General features: G+C 36.3%; 1 protein-coding gene across 1 annotated transcript; it reads right to left on the bottom strand.

Moving 5' to 3' along the window:
* On the bottom strand, positions 1 to 25,562 carry Ifngr1 (interferon gamma receptor 1). Its single transcript, XM_026391867.2, has 7 exons — positions 25,429 to 25,562; positions 17,266 to 17,380; positions 12,917 to 13,083; positions 11,000 to 11,172; positions 7,643 to 7,826; positions 2,228 to 2,358; positions 1 to 639 (listed from the first exon to the last, which is right to left on the bottom strand). The coding sequence occupies exons 1-7, from the start codon at positions 25,511 to 25,513 to the stop codon at positions 61 to 63; spliced, it is 1,434 nt and encodes a 477-aa protein (XP_026247652.2). The 5' UTR covers positions 25,514 to 25,562; the 3' UTR covers positions 1 to 60.
* Between the last annotated feature and the right edge of the window lie 412 nt (positions 25,563 to 25,974).

Genomic DNA, 25,974 nt, shown 5'->3' with positions numbered 1-25,974 from the left:
AAAGCAGAAAACCATCCAGAAAAATGAGATTCTTCAAAATTTGGTGCATCTTAGATGATCTTATGAACAGTCTTTGGAATCTGTTGTGAGTCTATAACCAATCAAAGACTCTTTACAGCCATCATCCACAATCAGATCCACAATCACATGTGGTTTATCATAACCAAAAGAGGTAGGGGCATTTCTCAGCATTGTGGATATTTGTCCTTCTGTTTTTATTTCAGCTGTATCACTTGGGGGTAATTCTGATTCAGATACGAAGCCATTTGATCCCACGAGGCCACTATCAGAACCATTCCTGGAGTGATAGGAATTCAAGGTGCTGCTGCAGGGTGCTGACAGATTACTACTTGAATGGAGAGAATTCTCTCTCTCTCTTGAAGACATAGGGCTGCTCAGGGCCAGGTCAGAAATATTTTCTTCAGTAGTCACCACTTGTGTTTCACTAGAAGGTTCTTTTCTGTGTTCTACTTTTCCTGGTTTATCTTCTGTCTGCTTGCCTGGAATTGTTACTGGAGACAATGGCTCTTCACAGACCACCGTCTCATTTTCTACGACAAATGGCTGGTATGATGTGATGATCGATACATATTTTGATTCAGGTTTTGTCTCTGAAGTGGCATTTCTTACCACAGAAAGCTAAGGGAGAGAAAGTGATTAAAGATAACAAATTAATAAATTATTAAACTTAAATGCCAATTCTCAAAAATAAAAAAGAAGCCTAAAGGTCATGGGCTACTACATGGCATATTTAGAATAGTATAATGGAATCAGATAGTTGCTTTTTTCTTTCTTTTTTAAATGAAAAATAATATATTGACATGATAAGCAAATTTGGGGGATTTTTAAGAAGTCATCTAATATCTTACTGAAGTATTATTGCTTTTTGTACATCACCTCCTATATGTATGCTTGTTAAATATGCAATGGGAGTACAACTACTTATTTTTTTTAAATATTTATTTTTTAGCTTTAGGTGGACACAATATCTTTATTTTATTTTTATGTGGTGCTGAGGATCGAACCCAGTGCCTCACGCATGCCAGGCAAGTGCACTACTACTTGAGCCACATTCCCAGACCCAACTACTTATTTTATATAAAAGTTTCATTAATTTTCTTTATCATTATAATTTTCACTGGCTTATATAATTTATACTGATAATTAATTTCTTTAATAGATGTTAAATTATTTCCAATTTTTGCCAGTTACAGAACATGTTGAATATTTCACATGTATTTTCATTTATGAAATTATTTCCTTAGAACAAAAGACTCTTTACAGGGATGGCAGACTTACAGTACTACCGTATTATACACTCTGCAGGCTTAACTTCCCACTAAGACTACATTATTTTTCACCTGTACACATAACTTGTACTACTACTGGGATTACTGGATCATTAGGTTTATTGTTCTTTCTCTAGTGAGTTTAAAATGGCACATTGCAAGGTGTCTTTTTGCTTAATTCCTAGTAAGGATAACTATTATAATTCATATATGAATTGTCAACTAACTGTTGATGATTTTTAGCCACTTTCCTTTAAGGTAGTATTTTTATTGCAAATTTCAATATGCCCTTTGAACATTACAGGTATTATTCCTGTCATAATTGATTCAAATAATTATGACTTTGAAACGTTAGACATTTAAGTGTCAAACTCTTTTGAGAGTCCAATTTTTGGCCTTCTCTCTTCTACATTGCAACTATAATCAAAAGCCAGGCTTTCTGGACTTTGGACTTTAGCACATACTGTCCCTTAGAAACTGGATAAACTCTTACTGTCCTTCAAGACTGCTTAGCTATTTCAGCCTCTGGAAAAGCCACAACTAACCCCACCCCCAAAGATGGCCAGTGTCCTCACTGGCTCCTGTGTAAGCCTCTCTCTGCCTTTGAATTTGTCACACAGCACACCAATCTTGTTCTCATCTTTTTTTTCTCACTAGACTTTAAGCTCCTCACCAGACTCGTTTGTGTTTTTGTATCAAGAAAAAAAGCAGCAGCTGGTGAATAGTAAAAAACATATGATTCTGGATATGTGGAGATTGAGTACTTTTCAATGTAAAGTACTATAGTAAGATTCAATATAACAATGTTCAGCATGTCACATTCTGCTGAATGATGCTGAACATCATTTTACTTTACAAACAAAATTGAAGAAACCTTTCAAAAAAGATTCAAGTTACATTTTAGCATCTATAAATAAAAAAAAAATTAAATACTTTACCAAGGACTTAGGTAACATTCTGTTTTTTTTCTTAAATGGATTCTTCTTAATATGACAACATGCACATACACATAGTATGATAAATACTAGAAAGACTGTGAACACAGCAATAACTGGAATCCAAACAAAATCTAAAGAAAGGGAAAAATAAAACATTAGAATTAAGATGGAATACTGCTACTGCATATCAAAAATCTCAGCCCTTTTTTTTAATAGCCTTACACATTAGGTAATTAATATGATCAGAGTTTTAAAGGACATTGGAACAGAAGTTATAGTCAGTGAGTGAAAAATTAGATATGTATCCTAGACAGCAATTGATTCTTCCCAGTTCTGCAATTCTGAAACTTTCTGGAACAATACTGCCATGATACAACATAGTTAAAATAGTTTTCATACTCACTTCCTTACAACCTCAAATATAGGGTGTTCTTAGGGTTATGCTTTTCTGTTAAAAATGCAAAAGGAGGACTTAAAAAGTATCTCTTTTGAGAAATAAACTCTGGCAATGTTTATAACTCTTAAAATAATTTAGCCCTATACCTTAGACTTTTCTGTTACAAGTGCTTATTTCAAGGCACACACAGAGGAATATTGTGCAGGAATAAAATCCCCTTGATTGCAAATCAGATACAAAGAGTAATAAAACATGGGAAAGATCTGGTTCAGAGCACACATCTCTATTAGCACCACTGTGTCCCTGTAATGCTGCTTTTTATTTTCATAGCACATTTTTATCCCCCACCGTCTTCTCCTCTTAAAAGTTAACAGTGCTCTACATATTATGGTGGTGTTTGGTTTCCTTCATGGCATTTAAAAATGTTTTTATTTGTTTTAATTAGTTATACATGATATGCATGGCATTTTAGTAGCTCTAATTTCCATCCTACTTCTTTGGAATAGTGACTGTAAAAATTACTACTTAATAAATGCTTGCATCCTCCCTATTTATAGGTTATGAAAAATTAAATCATTACAATAGTAAAAAACAAAATTATAACATAATAAATACCAGCACTATGAGAAGTCCCATGGGGGTCCATTTCAGAATTCAGCCTTTTAAAAATAATGTGCATTATTTCAAATTCTGGGCACTAAGTAGGATTTTACTTTTCAAATAATACAATACAAATTAGCATAAAATGAACTACATGACTTTGAGCCACCATACAGTGGCCTCAAAGTGACTAGTACTAAATTTTAGTTGTTTGTTCTAAATCTTCAGCCTAGATTTTCATTATTTAAAAGGATATTTGTTAAGTAAAATTTGAGATGAAAAAGGAGATAGTACAATCAATACCATAGAAATATAAAGGATCATTAGGGATTACTATGAAAAATTATGTGTTAGCAAACTGGAAAATCTAGAAGCAACAGATATACTTCTGGATACACATGACCTACCAAAATGGAATTATAGAACCAGGACCAGATGCTTCACTGTTGAATTTTTACCAAATTTTTAAAGAAGAACTAATGCCAATACTTTTTCAAAGTATACCAAAGTACTGAAAGAGAAGGAGCCATTCCAAACACAGTCTATAAGGTCAACAGTATCCTATTACTAAAACCCGACAAGGAACAAGTACAAAAAAAATTATAGACTGAATCCCTGAAGAGCATATATGTAAAAATTCTCAAAATTCTAGCAGATCAAATTCAACGGCACAACAAAAAGAACATTCAGCCTGATCAAGCTGGTTTCATCCCAGGGATGCCAGGATGGTTCATTATATGTAGTACATTAACAAAATACATCCTATTCACAGAATAAAGAGAAAAGTCCCGATCATCTCAACAGATGTAGAAAAAGCACTGATCAAATTCAACATTTCTTCATGATAAAATCCTTAAATTACAGGTATAGAAGACTGTACCTCAACATAATAAAGACAAGCGTGGAGCCAACACCAGCAAATAGGAAAACGTTAAAAGCATTTCTTCCAGGATCAGTAATAAGACAAGGGTGTCTCACTACTCTTACTCAATTTAGGACTAGAATACCTAGCCTGAGAAACTAGGCTAGAGAAAGAAAAAAAAGTCACACAAACAGGTAGGAAGTCAAATTATTCCTTTTTGCAGGTGATACGATTCTATATATAGAAAAAATAGACTCCTTCAAAAGACTATTAAAATTGATAAATGAATATGGTAAAGTTGTAGGATACAAAATCAAAGAACAAAAATAAATAGCTTGTCTATTCACCAATAAATAATTTTCTGAGAAAGAAATTATGAAAGCAATCCTATCTGCACCATCTATATACACAAATACCAAGAAAATGCAAGACCTCTACATTGAAAAAGAAACACTATTGAAAGAAATTAAAGACACACAGAAAAACAGAAAGACCTAGATCACAGGTTGGAAGAATATTGTTAGGCCACATTACCCAAAACAGTCTGCAGAATCAATGCAATTTCCATCAAAATACCAATTCCATCTTCACAGAAGAAACAATCTTAAAATTCATATGGAAGCATAAAAGATGAAATAGTGAAAGCAATCTTGAGCAAAAAAGAACAAAACTTGAGGCATCAAAATGCCTGATTTTATGACATACCATGAAATCAGAGAAACCCAAACAGCATGGTATTGACATAAAAACAGAAACACAGACCAAAGGAACATAATAGAGATCCCAGAAATAAGCCCATACATCTGCAGCCAACTGATTCTTGACAAAGGTACCCAAACCATACATTGTAGGAAGGACCGTCTCTTCAATAAATGGTCCTAGAAAAATTAGATATCCATATGCAGAAGATTAAAACTTGACCTCTATCTCTCCCTCTATATAAAAATCAACTCAAAATGGATCAAAGACCTAATATAAGACCTGAAACTTAAACTACTAAAATAGAACATAACAGAAATACTTTAATACATTAGGACAGGGACTTATTTTCTGAATAGAACCCTCCAAGCACAGAAAACAAAAACAAACATAAACAAATGGGATTACGTCAAAGTAAAAAACTTCTGCATGGCAAGAGACAATGTACAGAATGGGAGAAAATAATGGCCAACTATTCACCTGGTAAAGGGTTAATATCTAGAATAGACAAGGAACTCGAAAAACATAACAAAAATATATAATCTAATGTAAAATGGGCAAATAATCTGAATGACATTTTTTAAAAAAGAAATACAAATGGCCTACAAATAATATGCAAAAATGCTAAACATCATTAGTTATCATGAAAATGCAAATTAAAGCTACAATGAGATACCGTCTCACCCCAGTAAGAATGGCGATGATCAAAACAACAACTAAAACAAATGCTAGCAAGTATGTGGGAAAAAAGGAACTTTTGTATACACTATTGGTAGGAATGTAAATTAGAATAACCCTTACAGAGAACAGTATGGTGGTTCCTCAAAACACTGAAAATAAATATGCCATATGACCCAGCTATCCTATTTCTAAGTATATATCCAAAGGAAATGAAATTAATATACCAAAGAGATACCTGCACTATTGTTTTTGTTCATTACAGAACTATTCACAATAATTAAGATAGGGAATTAGTCTAGGTGCTAAAGAATATGTGGTGTATTCACACAATGAAATATTATTCAGCCATAAAGAAGAATAAAATAATGTCTTGGAAGCAAAATGGATGGAATTGGAGGACATCATGTTAAATGGAGCAAGTTAGACACAGAATGACAAGTATAGCACAATCGCTCTCATATTTGGAAGCTTAAAAACAACTCAAACTGAATTTAAAATAGTGATTAATAGAGGTTGGGGGTGTGTGGGTGGATGGGGAAGGTGGATAAAGGAAAGATGGATTTGATTAGTGCAAGCTGTATGCATGTGTGAGAATTACATGAAGAACTACATTAACATGAACAATTAATACATATTAATAAAAAAACAAAACTTATTCCTTGATTTTTCTGTACACGATGACTATTTTCAATGCCTCTGACATAGTCATAAAGTCAGTTTATGATACCTATTAATCAATAGGCTATATTTTTAAGATTAGATTATTGTTAAAATTAATTTAAAAAACAAGATAAGTCAAGCTTAAGGGTGGTGTTTTTAGGTCATAATGGAGCATAGGGATTTATTTATCATGAGCAAAATATCTATTTTTTCCTGATTAACAAGTAAAAGTGGAATACATACTGATTATATTCTACTTCATGGAACACTGATATAATAGGTAGAAGAATTAATTTCATCATTTAAAAACATTTAGGCCAGTGCAGTGGCAATGTGTCTGTCATCCTAGCTACTTGGGAGGATTTCTGAGCCTACGGTTGGAGACCTGTCTAGGCAATACAATGAGATCTCATTTCAAATGCATAAATGAGTAAGTATAAACATGGAAAAAGTTAGTGTAAAGGTAGGTATGTTTTTATAAAGTCATGAAAATAAAATTTTCAGGTTTTAGATAGTATTAGTTTGCATTTATCATTGACTTCTTAGTGAACACATCACAGAGACAGTTTTGTTTGGGTTTCAATTTGACATTTTTTTTCTTTTAAAATATTACTCTAGAAAACTGGATATGTACCCCTTTTTAAAATTTTTGTTGATGTCATTTTATTTGTGTTGATTTGATGTTAAAATGTGTTTTGTTTTAGTATTGAGAGTATTATTAAAACTTTGCTATACGGAAACATTTTCCTCCTTCTCAACTGCTTTTCATTTTCCCCATGAAAAATTATATTTATTTTTTGTTAAAAAAGAAAAAGACATTTGTATTATACAATTTAAGCACACTGTTAAGCCTATAAAATACATTCTAAAAAAATAACCTAACAACAGGAAAATATATACACATAAACATAAAGACATTCATCAAAGTGTGATTTATCATAATAAAAACCTGAAAATAATCTTAAAGAACCCACAATTAGGCAACAGTAAATTAAAATAATATACTATAAAATGAAATACTCTACAGATATTATAAAATGTTAAGAAAATATGTGAGGTGAAATAAAAAAATAGTTAAAATATATGTTTAAGGCAGTACAAAAAATTATATATACTATGCAATATAATCATGGCTACAGAGAAAAATAGGATGTGAACAATGGGGTATCTTTTTGGACAACAGAACTATAGTTAATTGTGTTTTCTTCTAGCTCTTTATAAGTTATCCATAATGAACATTTGAAATGTAGATATTTATGTATATAATTTTACACATATTTTATATTTTTTCTTTCTTGGGTCAAAAGGCTCTCACATGGCTTTCCTAATTAGTTACTTTGCATATTTGAATGCCTGAGAAACTGTCTTATTTTTAATTTTGGGTTTCTCTGAGAAATTATTAAATATTTTTAAAAGAAAAGAGATTTGTTGAAGTTACAAATGAATTTATCTTTTTTCACATTACTATATTTTAGTTCTCATCCTCTCTATTTAGAAAATAATGGCAAGAACTTACCCTTTGTGTTGTCATTGGAAATAGTTATACAAACTTCTTTGGACACTTCCATTGTAAATCCCCATGTGTTTGAGCTTCCTGCTGAAAAGCAGTACTCAGAATTCAGTGAAGACACAGGAATTCTCAACTGGCACAGAGACTCATCACAATCATCTTCCTTTGGTTCAAATTTTATATCTGCCATCTATACGGGAAAAAAATACAATGAAGATGTCTGACTTCTTCATCTATACAAAAATCCCCATAGTTATCTTGGTCAAACACCTAAAGAAAACACATATATGACAAATACTAAATATGTCTGAAAATAGTATTCATATCAAATAATAAGTCAATTTGTCACTTCAAATACAGCATGATAATGTGCATTTGTTAAAATGTTCTTTATAGGAATAGTAAATTTAAAAACTTGAGCGGGGATGTTCATTATTAGTTGTTAAACCAACAGATAGATGTTCATTTGTCCCATTGCTAAGAGTGCTAGAAATTTAGCTTGTTGAAGGAGAACAGCATTTATAGGAAGCATAATAAAGGTGCTTCATGAAGGCTGCAGGGTCTCTGGGCAGTGATACACAGAAATGGCTGAAGCAACCCCTCCTAGTTCCTCTTTCATTCCCCAGTGTGTGGACCACCTGTGCTTGGGCCTGAAGACACAAAGGTAGTGCTGTGGTTTGGCTAAGTGTTCCCAGGTGGTGGTATTGGGAAGTGTTGTGGACCTTTAAGATATGGGGCCTTATGGGAGGTCATTAGGTCATTGGGGCATATCCTTGAAAGGGACTGAGAGACCCCAGTCCCTCCTCTCTCTGCATGATGTGAGATATAATCACTTGAGCTGTGGGTGAGATATAATCACTTGAGCTAAGTCATATGGTACTTGCCTAAGAGGTAGGAGGCCCTGTGTTCAATCTCTAGCACAGGGCCTGGAGGGGAAAAAAAAAAAAAGGAGGGGAAAAGAAGAGATGCAATCATGTAATCATTTGTTTAATCACTTGTTTGCTCCTACGTGTGCTCCCACTGCGATGTGCTGCCATCTACTGCCTTCATCAGAACTAAGCTGATGCATACCTTTGAACTTCTGAAACTGGGAACTAAATAAAACTTTCTCTTTACAAGTTAGCTGTCTCTGGTATTTTGCTGTACTAACAGGAAGCTGACTAAGGTAAGTAGGACAGTGGTAGGACAGTGGTGACTATTATAGTTTGGATCTGAAATGTCCCCCAAAAGCTCATGTGTTGAAGGCTTGGTCCCCAATGAGCAATGCTCAGAGGTGGGGCTCTTGAGAAGGGGTGACTGGATCATTAGGATCCTGACTTCAGCAATAGATTAATCCATTTGATGTATTAATAATATCATGCTATTTCTGAGAGGTGGTGGAAACTTTAGGAGTGGGGCCTAGTTGGAGGAAAGAAGTCGCTGGGGGCATGACCAGGAAGGGCATTTCTTATCTCTGGCCCCTTTCTCCCTCTTTCCACTTCCTGGCTGCCATAAGTGAACAGCTTTTCTCCACCCTTTTGCCCTTATACCATGATGTTTCTCCCTCGCTATAGGTATAAAAAAGCAACTCAGCCAGCTAACCATGAACAGAAATCTTTCAAACCATGAGCCATAATAAATCTTTCCTCCATTAAGTTGTTTTTCTCAGGTATTTGTCAAGGTGGTGCAAAGCTGACTACCACAGAAAATTGGTACCAAGAATAGTGATGTTGCTGTGACATACTTGGCCATATGGTTCAATACCCTAATTTGAGAAAGTTTGAAGATGCAGGATAGAGAAGTCTTAGAATGTTGTAAGAAGAGCTTAATGGACAATTCTGGAATGAGCTCAGAAGACCAGATTGCTGACAGAATGTTGGGAGAAACTGCTTGTGAGGTTTCAAACCAAAATGAAGGCTCCACTGGGAAATGGATTAGAGCCATTCATGTCACATTCTGTCTACAATCTTGTCCATGTCCTGAGACTGGGTAAGGCTGAATTTAAAGGTGATGGACTAATTAATATGGTGGAGAAATTTCAAGAAGCAAAGCATTAAGGCAGTGGCCTGGGTTTTGCTGGTTCCTTTTAGATAAGTTTACAATGAGAATTGGGAGCAAAAAACAGCAGAAAGATTGGAAAAATTTGCAGTTTAGTCAAAAAAAGCCCGTTTGTTGTGAACCAGGAAGATGCGGTTGTTGAAGAAATTAGCATCACTGAAGAGAAGCCAATTACTTTGCACCAAGATAATACAAAACAAGCCTTGAAGGTATCTCAGGCTCAAGGGTATAAAAGTGAAAACTTTTTGAAAGTCTTTATTTTGAGAAAGGAGTTCTGGGATGTCCTGATCATATCCTGCAGGGCCCCAGGAAGTTGTAGCCCTAGAATTTTTTTCAGAATGCTCAGATACCCAGGGACTCATAGACCACAGTAGCCATGGTCCAGGGGTGCCTGGTTACTGACCCTATTGGTGGCAGACCTTAGCTTTGTCCACATAGTGCTGGTTTTAGGAATGTGAAATGCAAGAGTTACAGTCATGTAGGCTTTCACTGAGATTTCAAAGACAGGCCTGGGAAGCCAGGCAATGTGCAGCAGGTTTGGAATTCCTGTAGGAAGCTCCTGAAAGTGTGATTTTTAAAGCTCTGAAAGTAAAGTCAAAGCAGCAATGGAGACCCTAGGAAGTTACTGATGCCAGGAATGTGGCATATCTGCTGAGGAAAGCTGTAGGCAGAAGGAAAAACCAAACCTAAGTGAGGTATGGGGACTACAATCAACAAGGCCATAGAGATGGGCTGTCAAAATAATGTAATTATATTCTCACAGTTGTACTGTTAACTTTTCTTTCAAAAAAATTTAAATGATCCTGCCAGGCTCAGCGGCACACATCTATAATTCCAGAAACTCAGAAGGCTGAGGCAGGAGGATTCAAGTTCTAAACTAGCCTCAGTGACTTAGTAAGTCTCTGTCTCAAAATAAAAAGAACCAGATCTGGAGATTAGATCAGTGATAAAGCACCTTGAGTTCAATCTCCAGTACAAAAAAAAAAAAAATCCTTATGTTTCCAATAGAGAAATTAAGGTTAAGAGTAAAATTTTAGATTAGGGTCATGTGGCTAAATGGGACAGAGAAAACTTTAATGTACACATCTGGTCACTGTTAGTGATTAAGTCCATACTACTTCCTTTCAATAGTGTGTGTGTGTGTGTGTGTGTGTGTGTGTGCGTGTGTATGTGTGTGTGTGTGTGTGTGTATATATAAAATTCACCCCCCCTTACCCAAATCTATGGTTCATGAGCCTTGGCTGAAATTCCATTTTCATTATAAAAATGACTTGTGCTAGCTACAGAATAATTTTCATTTTGAAAAGATGAAATAGAAACACATACCTCACTTCTGTTAATTTTCATATTTACAAAGTACTTAAATGGTGGGTGACAAAGATTTTCACCCTCATATAAAGTCACCTCCTCTTTTCCCATAATAATTAAAGGGTGAAATATGTCAATAATGATTTGGTCTTCCTTCCTTCTGACATCTAGTGTAGGTGGTCCAATCCTTCCTGGAGGAGAGAGGGAAAGTATAATTACTACTAGCCTAGGAACTTCATGGTGCATTTCAAAATTATCAAAATCACTCAAACAATCTACTCTTCTTTTTTATTTTTCTAAAGTAGGGCCCCATTCACACTACTCCACAAAGATCTAGAAGATATTCCAAAAATCATTCATAAAGAAATATTTAATAAATCTCAGTAAAACTTCTCTTTATCAATTTAATTTCACTTCTAGCTCTAGAGAAATACAATTGGTTATAAAAGCTGGTTTAAAACAAACAAAACAAATAAAACAAAACCTTGCCATAACAGAAGCTCTATTAAGTACAAAAAATTTTCCTTTATTTCTGTAAATTAAGAAATCTGGTTTCTAAAAAGGAATTTGAGATATGTTTCCCCACAAAACTCTCTTTAACATCCACAAGTGTTTTTAATGCCTATGGGAATTTAAATCCTAACTTAATACATTAAAATTTTACAACTTAATCTTCCTAACCCCCCATGATTTTCACTCTTCCCACATTCTACTCCCATAATATGTGTGATATTTATTGGCATATCTGCTGAGGAAAGCTGTAGGCAGAAGGAAAAACCAAACCTAAGGGAGGTAAGGGGACTACAACCACGAAGGCTCTAGGAAGGTTCTACAAAAGTTTGCTAATAATGATTCCTTGTGAAAATCAGAACTAGACATTTAACTACTCAGCAAATATTCCCTGTGTCTTTGATGTGTGGAACTTGGTTGGTGAATACACTTCACATACTAACTGTGCACCTACTATATGCCAGGCAAGTCTGGTTTTATACCACTGTATCTCAGGGCATGGCATACTTACTAACACATAGTAGGCCCTTGAAAAATCTGACATACCGATGGTAATGTATCAGATGGAAAAGGCATGAACTCAGGAGAACTTAATATTTAAACCTTAATATTTAAAGAATAAGCAGAGGAAGTGCCTGTGTAAGAGCCCAAGGCAGCACAATTAGAAAAACAGAAGCCGAATCAAAGCAGTGGAGAGAACTGGCAGGCAGCCATGGAGTAACCAAGCACAGGAGCTGAACAGGAAAGAAGTGAAGGTAGAGGAAAGGAACCAAGGCTGAGCACACTAGGGAAGAGCCAAGTGACTAAGGCTTCTTTTACCCAGGAGTGAGGATATGATTGGCAAGGTGGGATGATGTAGTCAGAAAACAGGAAATGGCACTGAAGATTCTGGAGTTTGGGTTGTCAGTAAAGATCACACATCTTATGGGAGTAGAATGTAGGAAGAGTGAAAAATCATGGGGGGTTGGAGAGATTAAGTCTTAAAATTTTAATATATTAAGTTAGGATTTAAATTCTCATAGGCATTAAGGACTTAAGGTGGCTAGGAACAATGAGAACCAAATGAGCACAGTGAGAACAATGAGAACAATGAGCCAAAGTCCTCAGGGAATGTAACTTTGAAATGAATTACAGAGAAGATGGGGGGAGTGGGGAGGGAACTGGTGCAGACTACAGCTGGAGGGCACTGATCCAGAAATGTAGAGAGCAAAAACTTAATGGTTTTGAAGCAGCAAAGGGATGGCTATCTCAGCCATATTTTGTGGAGCTTGGGAGAAAGGAATGTTATTGATGCACTGAATTCCTCCAAGTGTTTCCCTGGCACTGTGATCATTTTTAGCAACTACTAATAAAGGCAAACATACACTGAAGACATGTGTGAGTATTTTCAAATTTAAAAGTTACACAAGCATGCATTCTACTCACCATGTTGGCATAAAATAACTTCTTTTGACTCTACATAGACAGATTCTTTTTGTCCAATCCTAGCTTTAACTCTGGCCCAGAAAGCTTCAGATAAACTATAAACTTGTTCAGAAAGTTCACAGTAATGATGAGAGATATTGGTGCAAACATCAGTCCATAGTCCCTTCCTAAAATGAAAAGGAATAAAGAAACATAAAGGTAGTTTTATTTGTTGTCACACTAACTTAAACCATCTCTGTATTCTGCTTTTCATTTATAGCACAGAGCTAGTAGAAAGAGTTTATAGAACAGGACAGGATTAGAACAGGACATAAAAACCAAAGTAGGAAGCCTCTACTCTTTGGTTAGAAATATATGTCCAGCATCCTTAATCCAAAAAATTCAAACTCCAAAAGACTCCCAAATCCAAAACTTTTGAGTGCCAACTTGATACCTTAAGAGAAAAATTCCACACCATGAAAATCTGTTTCATGAATAATGTTACCTAAAACATTATATCAATCAATCTCAGGCAAGAAGTTATCTTATTTAAATTTCTCTTGAGCTTCCAGCTATGTGTACAAGGTATATATGAAATACTGATAAATTTCATGTTTAGACTTGGGTCCCTTTCCCAAGATATATCATTATTATATACAAATACTCTAGAAATCTAAAAAAAAATCAGAAATATGAAATACTTCTGATTCCAAGCACTTGACATAAAGGATAGTCAACATGTACCATAAATTCCTTTACAATAAAGAGGCTCCATTCAAAATATAAAACTGTACAAACAACATGACACTATAGGTCTTTAAAATCTGATTTTTACTCAACTCTAGATGCTAAAGATGTAGATGCCTAGAAGTGACTCAATTCCAAAATCTAGCACATTACAAAGCCTCTTAATAGTAATCAATTTTTTAAAAATTTATGCCTTTCTGGTGACAAATACACACACCATAGGAAGCAGGATGACATCTTAACTATTAGCTTCATTTGTTATGCCTTAAAATCTTGTAAGTTATTGTCCATAGAAGAGCTCTTCATTTTCTTCACTACTACTATTATTAAGAACAATATAAACATGAGGTTCTTTTCCAATTTCAATATGTTATGTTCTTATTCATATTGAAGCTCAAACAGTCCCACGTTTGGGCCATGAGAAACTATTCAAGGTAGCTCCTGGATCCTTTGGACACATTCCCCAACATTTAAAAAAGAAATCCTTTCATCATAAGAAGACTTTCTAGTTACCCTTAGACTTTCCCTGGCTTAACCCTGAAGTCAGCATTTCTCCAATGAAGAAACAGATGTGAGTTTTTTCTTGCTCACTTCCATGTCATTGTTACTGTCCCCCCCCCCAGTAGTCAATTTCACTGATTTCAGATTTTCAGTTCCTATTTTTTTAATCAAAATTAGTACCTACAAAATATTTATTCTCATTTTTTAACCAAAAAGGAGAAAACCATATATATTTTATCAAATTAATTTCTTTTTCATTTCAATGTATCCTGGAAATCACCATATGTAAGTTCATAGAAATTTTCTTTATATTTTCATTTAAAGCTACACAGTGTTCCATGTATTGATGAATGGTCAGATGTATGATAATCTCCTATATATGAGTGACATCTTTATATTCTTTTAAGTGTATTTTAAAGGTAAGGTCCTAATGTGGGATCATCAGGCCAAAAAGCAGACACATGGATCATGGGGGTGAAGCTTGGAGGTATAGTACTTGCCTAGCATGTGTAAGGTCCCAAGTTTGATTCCTAGAGCCAGAAAAAAATAAATAAAATAAAAGTTTTGTAAAATACTGCCAAATTCTTCCCAGAAAGCCAGATTGCATTCATGCCAGTAATGTATAAGAGTAATCCCCAGTCTTCAAAGTGCTTTTAAACTTGTGAATTTTTATCAATCTAGTGTACATGGAATCAGCAAATCTTGAAAAAATTATGAACTTTGAATCTATCACAGAAATAACAGATATAATCAACTGGTGTTAAAATATTTGTGGATTTATTGATTCTTGGTTTTAATTCTTGTACTATAGAAGTCTTATTAAGGAAGTTGGGGCCTAATCCCACATGATGAAAATTAGGGCCTACTTTTTCTTCTATTAGACACAATCTCTGGTTTAATTTGTAGGTCCTTGATCCACTTTGAGTTGAGTTTTGTGCATGGTGAGAGATAGGGGTTTAATTTCATTTTGTTGCATATGGATTTCCAGTTTTATTGGCACCATTTGTTGAAGAGGCTACCTTTTCTCCAGTGCATGTTTTTGGCACCTTTGTCTAATATAAGACAATTATAATTTTATGGGTTAGTCTCTATGTCCTCTATTCTGTACCATTGGTCTACTAGTCTGTTTTGGTGCCGATACCATGCTGTTTTTGTTACTATTGCTCTGTAGTATAGTTTAAGGTCTGATATAGTGATGCCATCTGCTTCACTCTTCCTGCTAAGGATTGCTTTAGCTATTCTGGGTCTCTTATTTTTCCAGATGAATTTCACGATTGCCTTTTCTGTTTCTATGAGGAATGCCATTGGGATTTTGATCGGAATTGCATTAAATCTGTATAGTGCTTTTGGTAGTATGGTCATTTTGATAATATTAATTCTGCCTATCCAAGAGCAAGGTAGATCTTTCCATTTTGGAATCAAACTAAAAAATTTCTTCTCAGCAAAAAAAAAAAAAAACAAAAACAATCTTTGAGGTGAACAGAGAGTCTACATCTTGGGTGCAAATTTTTTACCCCTCACACATCAGATAGAGCTCTGATCTCTAGGGTATATAAGAACTCAAAAAGCTAAGCACGAAAAAAACAAACAACCCAATCAACAAACGGGCCAAGGACCTGAACAGACATGTCTCAGATGAGGATATACAATCAATCAACAAATATATGAAAAAAATGTTCATCATCTCTAGCAATTAAAGAATTCAAATCAAAACTACTTAAGATATCATCTCACTCCAGTCAGAATGACAGCTATTATGAAGACAAACAACAATAAGTATTGGTGAGGATGTGGGGAAAAAGGTACACTCACACATTGCTGGTGGGACTGCAAATTGGTACAGCCAATTTGGAAAGCAGTATGGAGATTCCTTGGAAATCTGGGAATGGAACCACCATTTGACCCAGCTATTCCACTCCTCGGTCTATACCTAAAGTACTTAAAAACAGCATACTACAGGGACACATCCACATCAATGTTTATAGGAGCACAATTCACAATAGTTAAACTGTGGAGCCAACCTAGATGCCCTTCAATGGATGAATGGATAAAAAAAAATGTGGCATATATACACAATGAAATTTTACTCAACAATAAAAGAGAATAAAATTATGGCATTTGCAGGTAAATGGATGGTGTTGGAGAAGATAATGCTAAGTGAAGTTAGCCAATCCCCAGAAAACAAATGTTGAATGTTTCCTCTGATATAAGGAAGCTGACTCATAGTGGGGTAGGAAGGGGAAGCATGGGAGGAATAGATGAATTCTAGATAGGGCAGAGGGGTGGGAGGGAAAGGGAGGGTCAGGGGATTAGCAAGGATGGTGGAATGTGATAGACATCATTATCCAAAGTACACATATGAAGACGTGAATTGGTGTCAACATACTTTATATACATCCAGAAATATACAAAATTGTGTTGTATAAGTGTAATAAGAATTGTAATGCATTCCGCTGTCATTTATTTTTTTAAAAAATCAATAAAAAATTGTGGATTTATGTGGAATAGGATATTTATGTCCTCAAAAAGTTTATCCCCAGATACTTACTTAAAAGAACTTATGCAATGGATAAATCTGAGGGCTAAACTCTAAGTCAAATGATGAAGCTACACATCACCATTAAAGAGTATCCTGTATAGTGAATACAAATTAGCTTTTGACAGGCCTCAGATGTTTAACCTCAGATCATGAGGGAAAAAAAAAAAAGACTAATCCACACTTAAGTGGTTCTTCCAATTTGGGACCATGTGAACAGTAACTATTTATTCTGAGACAATACTGCTAAAATACTGTCAAGGTGGTATTCTCCCTTGCTTCCAATAATCACAATAAATTTAGCTGTGCTTTATTAACAGTACTCTTTGCTTTATTAAGATATCAGAGAGAGAAAAAAATCTCAGAAGGTAGTTAGCTTTATTTCTATACTTCAATATTGACAGGAAGGAAAAGCAAGAGACAGAATGTATTCAACAAAGGAATAATTTGCATCCTTAGCACCTCCAGACACTTACAAGCAGTTCAAGAAGTTTCCCCAGGCAGGAAGGAAGGATGATATTAGGAGAATACAGAAAGTGACAGAATGTGTAATGACTTGAATAAAAAGGATAAGAGCAACACTCACCTGTAGTTTTTCACCTGTACTGTGAAAACAGGGGTCTGTGGTATGATCTGGTACTCCCAATGCAGAATAGGGTTCATATTATCGGTTGTAATTGTAACATTAGTTGGTATAGGCACTGTAAGAGATTCAAAAAGTTAAATGAACAACAGTAAGAAACTAATATTATCATTAGAAATCCTTATTGTAAGATGTCATGTTTGTCAAATATTGTCAAATTTGATGAAAAAATGAAATAACTAAGATATATATATCTCACTTGAGTAAATTTCTGGAAATTATTTTTATTGAAAAATGTACAGAAGAGTTCTACTTCATTTTAAATTCTGGAAACACCATTATGATATAAGGGAAACACATACATGGTATAAGGAAATACATTTCCATAACTTTTTAGGACATTTTATAAATACATTCACTGATTATTGTAATGACAATCATTGCATTAAATCATTAGAATTTTTGTCATTTTATATCATGGACTATAACCAATGTCTAGAGAAGAACTACCTACATGAGGGATGGGCAATTTTATCCTAAAATCCCACCAGGTTCTCAACCCTACATCCAGTACTCTTATGCTTTTTAATACCTTTTCTGTAACACAAGAGCATATGCCAAAAGATTGAAAGAACCACTGACCATCATACCAGTTCCATCAACATTTGCTTTCTGGGAGTGAAGGGCTTTTAACAAAACACAACCAACATTTCTTTTTGCCTTCATTCTTTTAAGCCATTTTAGAAAAAAAAAATATATTATATATATATATATATATATATATATATATATATATATATATATGCAAGATTTGAATCACATGGGAGAAAAGGTGGATGCACATAAAGGTTTAGATATTAGGTGTCTCCCTAATATCTAAAAGCTCATGTGTGAAACAATGCAAGAAAGTTTAGAAGTGAAATGTTTGGGCTATGAGAACCTTAACCCAATCAGTGAATTAATCCCCTAATAAGGATTAACTGGATGGTAACTGTAGCTAAGTAAAGTGTGGCTAGAGAAGGTGGGTCATTGTGGATATGCCTTTAGGGTCTATATTTTGTATCTGGTAAGTGGAGCTCTCTCTTTCTACTCCCTGATAGTGATGTCTTGAGCCACTTCCCTCCACCAACTCTTTGGCCATGATGTTCTGCCTCACCTCAAGCCTGGAGGAATGGAGCCGCTGTCTATGGACTGAGGCCTCTGAAACCATGAGCCCCCAAATAAACTTTTCCTCCTCTAAATTTGTTCTTGTCAGATCTTTTAGTCATAGCAGTGAAAGAGTTGACTGAAACAGACAAATTTAGTGATGTGACCCAAAGTGAAGGTAATTCCATCCTATCTAGCTGGGAAACACTATTAAACATGATCACTTATAAAATTAAATAAATGAATGGCAATAAAGCCATGTGCAGCATTTTTTGAACATAACTTATCATCCTCAAAAATTTTGAGAGTATGAGTTTGTATTTTTTCAAGGGACCCTGAATGATAATGATGTTCACCTGGACTACTCTAATTAAACAAAAAAGTACTCACTGGGTCAGATATTAAAAAACCCAGATTGTTTCCTGGTTATAGTGCTAAACAGTTTTTTCAGATTTCCTCATATATCAAAATAAGTATTAGTTTTATGTTCATAAGGTATTTGCTTCCTGTTTAAGAAAATACTATATTTTTAGTAAAATAAAAATTCTAATACTGAAGCTGAAATTGTTTAGTTTATAATTAGTTAACACATGTATTATTTCTTCAAAGCACAATGAATCAACAGTCATTTAAACAACAATCTATACCTATTGCCAATTATATTCTAATGCACCCCCCCCTTTTTTTTTTCTTTTTTTCTGATAATTTTTCCCTTAACATTAGTGATTCTCAGCAGGAGGTGATTTTGTCCATTAGGGAGCCCCAGGCAATGACTACAGACATCTTTGGTTCTCAGAACCTGAAGGAACAGGGAGGGCATCGGGGGATACCACTGGATGTAGAGGAGAGAAGCCAAGGATGCTGCTAAATACCCTACAATGCACATGGCAGTTCACTATAGCAGGCCTCAAAAGGCCAACAGTGCAAAAGCTGATAAACCCTGCTTTATGTTTATAATTTAAGTGCTTATTTCTAATTTAGGAGGAAAAACTAATTTTGAAACAGAATGCTTTATAGTATTACACCAATATTGTATATATCTTGCCCCCCAATAATAGATTTGGCTACCATCAAAATATCTTTCTTTTTTTTGTTTTTAAGATATGCTTTTTTTTTTTTTTTAACAATGCCTTTATTTCTTTGTGGTGCTAAGGATCGAACCTGGGTCTTGACCGTGCTAGGTGAGCACTCTATCGCTGAGCCACAATCCCAGTCCCATCAAAGCATCTTTCAAATTATTTACCAATGTAGTTTAATAAGTTGTGCCAAAAGGTTGAGATTGTAAAGCCATAATTGAGGTGGAGAGTTATCTCACAGATTTAAATGCACTGAACACCTAACTGACCTTTCTGTGGTCAGTAACAAGATACCTATAAACTTTCTACTTATGCTTCCTGAAGCCCTACTGATGGCTGTTGGTACCTATCAACTTTGGTCTATAAGCAACTTCCTTGTAGGCAAGCCCAAAAGCACTGTTCTAGCCCTGGCTCTTCTCTTTTGGTCTTGTTAGAGTGCTCATGTTAGAGTACATAGCAGGTAATTCCCAGGCTTCTTTAAGAGGATTTTTTTCCCTTCTTTATTTGCACCTCAGTTTCCTAGTCTGTTTACAATCCATGGTTTTGGTAGAAATAAAAGTCAATCTCCCTCTGATCAAGTCAACATTAACATCAAATATCATATAAAAATATGTTTGTAACTAGATAAGAAAGATGTTAAGAAAATACATAATGAATCTGAACTTCTTTCAGAAGCCATTAAGAAATTTCAGCATCTTTTGCCTCTTGAGCCGCTGACAATTTTAAAACCACTGGGTCCGGGTTTCTTTTTACTAGTCCTTTCAACAATTAATCTGTCCAGGATTCCACCTTAAGGACGAAGCAAGAACAATCTAGATAACACTGTCAATACTCTGCCTGGAATCCTCCTGAGCTAGATCACACAGCCCATCAGGTACATATTCTACTTTCCATGTTATTGAAGGTAAGAGTAGCTGAGCTTTCTGTCACTACATAGCAAAGGTTTCCTACCTCCAGTTTCCAACAAGTCTTTTGCTTCCTTTTAAATCCCTCTTTTTAATTATTCCCAATAGAAATGACTTTAAAACTGTATATATTCAATCTGAAATTCCTGTTTTGAGGAAAAGGCACATAGAAGTCAATCATAATACTTTAAATATCAAAGTACTTTGTATTTAGGAGGGGTTGACTGAATAATACATTATAAAAATACAAACAACAATAGACTTGTGCAGCATTAGATTAGTTTTTAATGTGAATCAAACTGTTTCCCATAATTTAAGTAAAATCCAAACATGATTAGACTAGGACTTCACATAGATTTCAAAGCAATCAAGATGAACATGTGGTAGGAGGAAGAAGTTTCAGTGGATTAAAACAGACAGAAATTACTATCAAAGGAGAAGCTTCTGAATATTTAGATCAAAAGATGTAACCTGTGGTTTTAATGTTACCAGAAAGAGAAATCATGGTTATTAGACATCGCCTTTGTTGTTTTTGCCAAGATCACATGACCAGAGACATGAGTAGTTTTCTTCTCAAGTTTCATAATTTTGTAGTGTTTAAGTTGCTAAATGTTCAGATTAAATAATTAACTTTTATTCATAATATGCTTACATTGATTAAATAAAAATAGAGAGAAAGGAAAAGAGTATTATTATCTATGGAGTTTCAGGAAAGATTCTGCTAGAATGATTTCATGAAATAAAAAAAAATAATCTTATAGATTCTATATTTCTATAATTTATATTTCATGCCCAAATAGATAATTGTGATAATTTTGTGTAACTCATTGCTTTCGGAAATGGGCTCAGAATTATTTGGCATGCTGTCTACAATTATTCAGGATAAACTTTAGCCATTTTAAGATCTAATTCCACAAACTCCTCCAGAACTCCAAAATATAATCACAGTAGAGAAGCATCAGGTTTTCAATACACTTTAATTATAGTGTAGGTCAAACAAAGAGCTCTGGTTAGAGCCAACTGTTTGCTGGGAAGTTGATAAGCCAGAAGAAACAGGATATGAAAGGCTAGCAAGTGAGAGGACAGATAAGGCTGGTGAAGATCAGGAGTGATGGAGCAGTGTCACTGATGGGGCAATAAGAATGTCACAAAAGACCAAAAACTAGCAGCTAGAACAGCCCTGTAATAATTGCTGGTCAATGTAGGGTGGTGAGGGTGGCAGAGTACATATACCTACAGATTAGTTTGAGGACAAGAGCAATTTCCTTTGTGTTGACAGGTGATAGGAGTAAAGACTGCTGCTATCTGTGCTTCACCCTATAACTGCCAAAAGCAGTCCTGTTTTTTAAAGAGGGACCACCTGTGGAGTCCATTACCCACTCTGACACACTAATGTATAATGTCTGTATAAAGGAGTATATATCCATCTGAAATGGAGTCACAGACACTGCAGACATCTGCTGACTAATCTCTCTCCATGGGAAGAACAAATTGAGAAGCAGGATAAAGGGGCCAGTCATTCAATGAATTTTTTTGGATTCTAAGTCATCTGATACTATACTTTAAAAACAAATCCTCCATATAACATCTGGCTCTTTCTCTGAATGAACATCTCTTAGAACAAAATCCCAACTTCCTAAAGACAAAAAGTTTTATACTACTATCACAATTAAATCATGGCCACTCCAACACTTGAACAATGTATTATCATAAATCATTTCTATAGAATGAACAAGACTGAAAAGGATAGGTAGGATTCTGATTTCTAAATATTGAGATATCTAAAAGATATCTCTTTAACAAGACCATTACAAGTAAACCAACTCCTTTATGTCAGGAATACACTTCATTCTGGTTCAAATTTCATTCAGATTCTTTGTCCATTTTAAATGAAACCATTAATTATTCAACCTATTTGTAAAATAACTGCACTATTGCCATGTGCTGCCAGATTCTGTAAGACAGCTCTTTAAAATTATTTTTCTCTTTTATTCTTTAGGTTTTCCTTTATGGAGGACCAAAGTGTGTTTATCCTTCAAAGTCTATGAATCATGAATAAATTAAAAAGAAAATGTAATACTTACTTAATAAATAACTAAAATGTTAGTATGCTGAATCTCTGAAATAGGAAAATTTGATTCTGAAGAAAATAATAAGAAATTGGAACACTACCCAGAATATTACCCTAAAATCAGACAAGAGTAGAAACATAACTGATAAAATAGAGAGGGTAGCTCTTTAAGCAGTACCCAGAGTGCAACAGCAGAGAAGGTAGCCACCAGCAGACTCTGATTCACTTAAAATCTATTACTTTTATATGTAAAAGTGCACGAAGAAAGAAACACTATTAATTAATGCCTATTACTGTAACAAAATACATTCCCAAACACTTGGATTTCTCAAAGACTATTTCACTATAATCTCTTACCTCCTTCCCTGTTCACATCAGGTTCCCTCATCTAAGATGAACTTTCAACTTTGTACAGATAAGTCCAGCAACAGTAAGAGTTACATGTAGACTGCAGACTAAAAATGGGGACTGGCAAGCCAAGAAACTAATCAAGAGTCAGAAGCAGAGGTCACTGTGGGTTTTCTTCCTATGCTCTGGAGATTTTGCATTTTAAAATAACTTTAAAAGCATAGGGAACACAATAAAATTTAGAAAAATGCACTGAAAATCTAAAGACATGTATGGAAAATGCACTACAAAACAGCAAGGGTTGTCTAGGGGCACTCACCAACCCTTGTGTTTCTAAAATTTTAGAGTACAGAAGGCTGCAGATCTTCCTATGGGAGGCAGGAAGGCATTGCACTACCAGAGCAGACTCTGAATAAAGATGTGCAAATTTTGCAGTCACGAGGGGCTCAATGCTCAGGAGAAACCTATATTCAGAAGGATTTGGCACTTGGTTTAATGTTCAGTCCCATTCAGGAATCTGAGTCATCTACCTCTCTGCCCAGTCAGTCAAGAGTTCTGCTGACTCTGCCTTAATGCTTCCTCAGACTGTCCTCTCTTCTCCATTTACATCATTATTTCTCATTGACTCTTCCCCAGACTTAAGCAGCAGCCTCCTAATGCGCCTCCTTTATTTGTATCTACCCTCAAACTATTTTGTAAGATGACTGGCTTGTCTAACTGGCAGATCTAATCCTGCATAAAATGATTCCCTTTTGTAAAATAATCAGTGGCTTCCCACTGACTTTAGCCAGGAATAATGGGCATATTATTTTTTTTGGCTCAGCACCTGTACTTCTTTCAAGAACACCAAGTCTCTTATTCTGAGAACTCTCCAGCACTACCCACTTTTATAATGTCTTTCCCATATGAGCTGGCATGTCACCAAGCTGAGCAAATCAGAGCCTTCCCCTGGGATTTTGTTAAGATGGAAGAGGCTGTCAGATTTTAAAACCCCAAAGCCATCAGTATCAGCAACCATGATTCCTGCCAAGAAATAAGAAATTGCAAGTTCAAGCAGTTTGAGTTTCTATTTTCCTAAGGCCCAGTTGGCATCTCTAATTTTCTGTTCAATTCTTGCTTGGATTCTCTGAGCTAATAAATTCCTCTTTTTGCTAGTTAGCCAAAGCTACATTTCTATCTCTTGTTGTTATACATGACAAGGTATTTCACTAACTGGTTCTCACCTCTCCGCCTATCCTATCTCTCTCCCCTTGGATCTTCAAACATTCAAGTCTATGAATGTATATTGTTCCACTAATTCAACATGCTGTTTTACATCTCTGCCTATGCACACACAGTTTCTCTGCACTTCCAATTCTAAGGCTGGGCTCACCTTCTCTGTAGAAGTCATTGACTCCTCTGGACAGAGCCTGGTAAACTTATCTTGCTTTCCCATAACCAATACATAAGTTCAAAATCTTGTCACAATGTACTGTAATCACCCACGTAGACACCTAACTTGCCCTAGTAATAACAGTTGGCAGAGTGGTTAAGAACTTGGACTCTGGAGCCAAGCAATAAAGATAATCTCTATGCCTGCTGGACAGATCGCTGTGCTTCACCAATTTCTCACCCATAAAAGGAGATATAAATAGCATCTACTTTGTAGGGTTGTTGCAAAAAATAAGATCTGCGAGGTGCCCACCCTTTAACTTTTTAACAGCCCACCTTTTAACTGCTAACTATGATAAATCATGATTCTTGAAAAGACAAATTGCTGTAACTAAGATTTTTGTCTTCCCAGAACTTGAACCATGTCTGTCCTAAGGAATGTCTAAGTATTTATTTGCTTGACTTTTGAAGATCAAGCCAAAGTAGGGATAGATATAAACAGCGCACACACCTAACAGGAACTCAGGAAAAAAGTCATAATACAAAGGCTTAGGCCCTGAGTTCACCAGGGTTGGGAGGCTGGGCCTCCTTATGCCTTCCAGGCAGATACTAACTGGAAGATGCAGAGACACTCCAGACTGGAGGCTGAAAAGGTTTATGGATTTCACTAAAGCTCTTTATTACCATACTGTAAGCTTCAAGAAAGCTATCCTCGCCTGGGAAGTGTCAAAAAGCAGGCAGAAACAAAATGTTCCCATTTTGTGAAGAGGCCCACTGCCTAACAAATCCGCTAGTGAGTGCACACATTCCACCACTTCTGCACTTAGAAGACTGACAAGTTGCCACTAATAACAAATCTCAGGAGTTGGGGTACACACTGAGAATAAAGTTACATAAGCCACGAGCGGTGGCCGTGTCAACTGCCGGCCTGGAAAACCACTTGTTGAAAAACAGGCTAAAAGAATCGGAGAAAAAGGGGAGCTGTGTTTGTTGCCTTGACAAGGATGAAAGAGGCTAAAATGAAGCGTGTAAACCGCACGGACCCCGCGTCGCCTCCCGCGCGGCTGCCAGCCTAGGGCCTGACGGTCCCGGGATCGCGGGACCCGGGTATGGAATAGCGGGCAAGCACTGCAAGGAAGAAGTGGTGGCGGCCTGACCAGGCGGAGCTTCCCGGCCGGCCGGGGCGGCCCCCGCCCTCCCACGTCCCCTCCAGCTTCACTTGGCAGCGGCTCAGCCGCAGCGACAGTACCCGAGAACTGCTCTGGGTCCGCGACGTTCATCTCAGCCCTGCTCCCGGCCTGCATCATAAGGATCAAGAAGACGAGGAAAGTCATGCTGGTAACGAGGGCCTCCGGGTCCAGCCAGCACCAACAGCGAGCGGCCCCCGGCTTTTGTCACTTCCGCTGTCAAGTACTCACCGGCAGGCAGGAGGCGGGGCCAGGGGGAGAGGCGGGGCCAGGAGGGCGAGGTGGGGCGCGGATACGCAAATAGGGCGGAACCCAAACCCTACCCGGAATCCGTTTGGACGGGAAGACCCCGCGAGGGCGGGCTGGAGAGAAGCGGGGTGTGGGCGAGGAAGTGGGGCCTGGGAAAGGGCGGGGCCTGGAGGGGCGGCGCCTGGAGGGGCGGGGCCAAGACCCTGACCCCGGTGCCCCGCGCGACCAGGAGAACCTAGTCCGGCGGGAGGCGGGTCCAGCACTGCCAGGCGGGGCGTGGACGCGAGGGCTGGGTGTGGGGCGGGACTAGAACGCCAAGGGGAGTGCTCCCGTGACACCCGAAGTCCTGGGCGACGCAG

Source organism: Urocitellus parryii, chromosome 8 (assembly GCF_045843805.1).
Source record: "Urocitellus parryii isolate mUroPar1 chromosome 8, mUroPar1.hap1, whole genome shotgun sequence".
Taxonomy (NCBI): Eukaryota; Metazoa; Chordata; class Mammalia; order Rodentia; family Sciuridae; genus Urocitellus; species Urocitellus parryii.
Note: the sequence above shows the minus strand (reverse complement) of the source record. Positions and strands in the feature narration are given on the sequence as shown.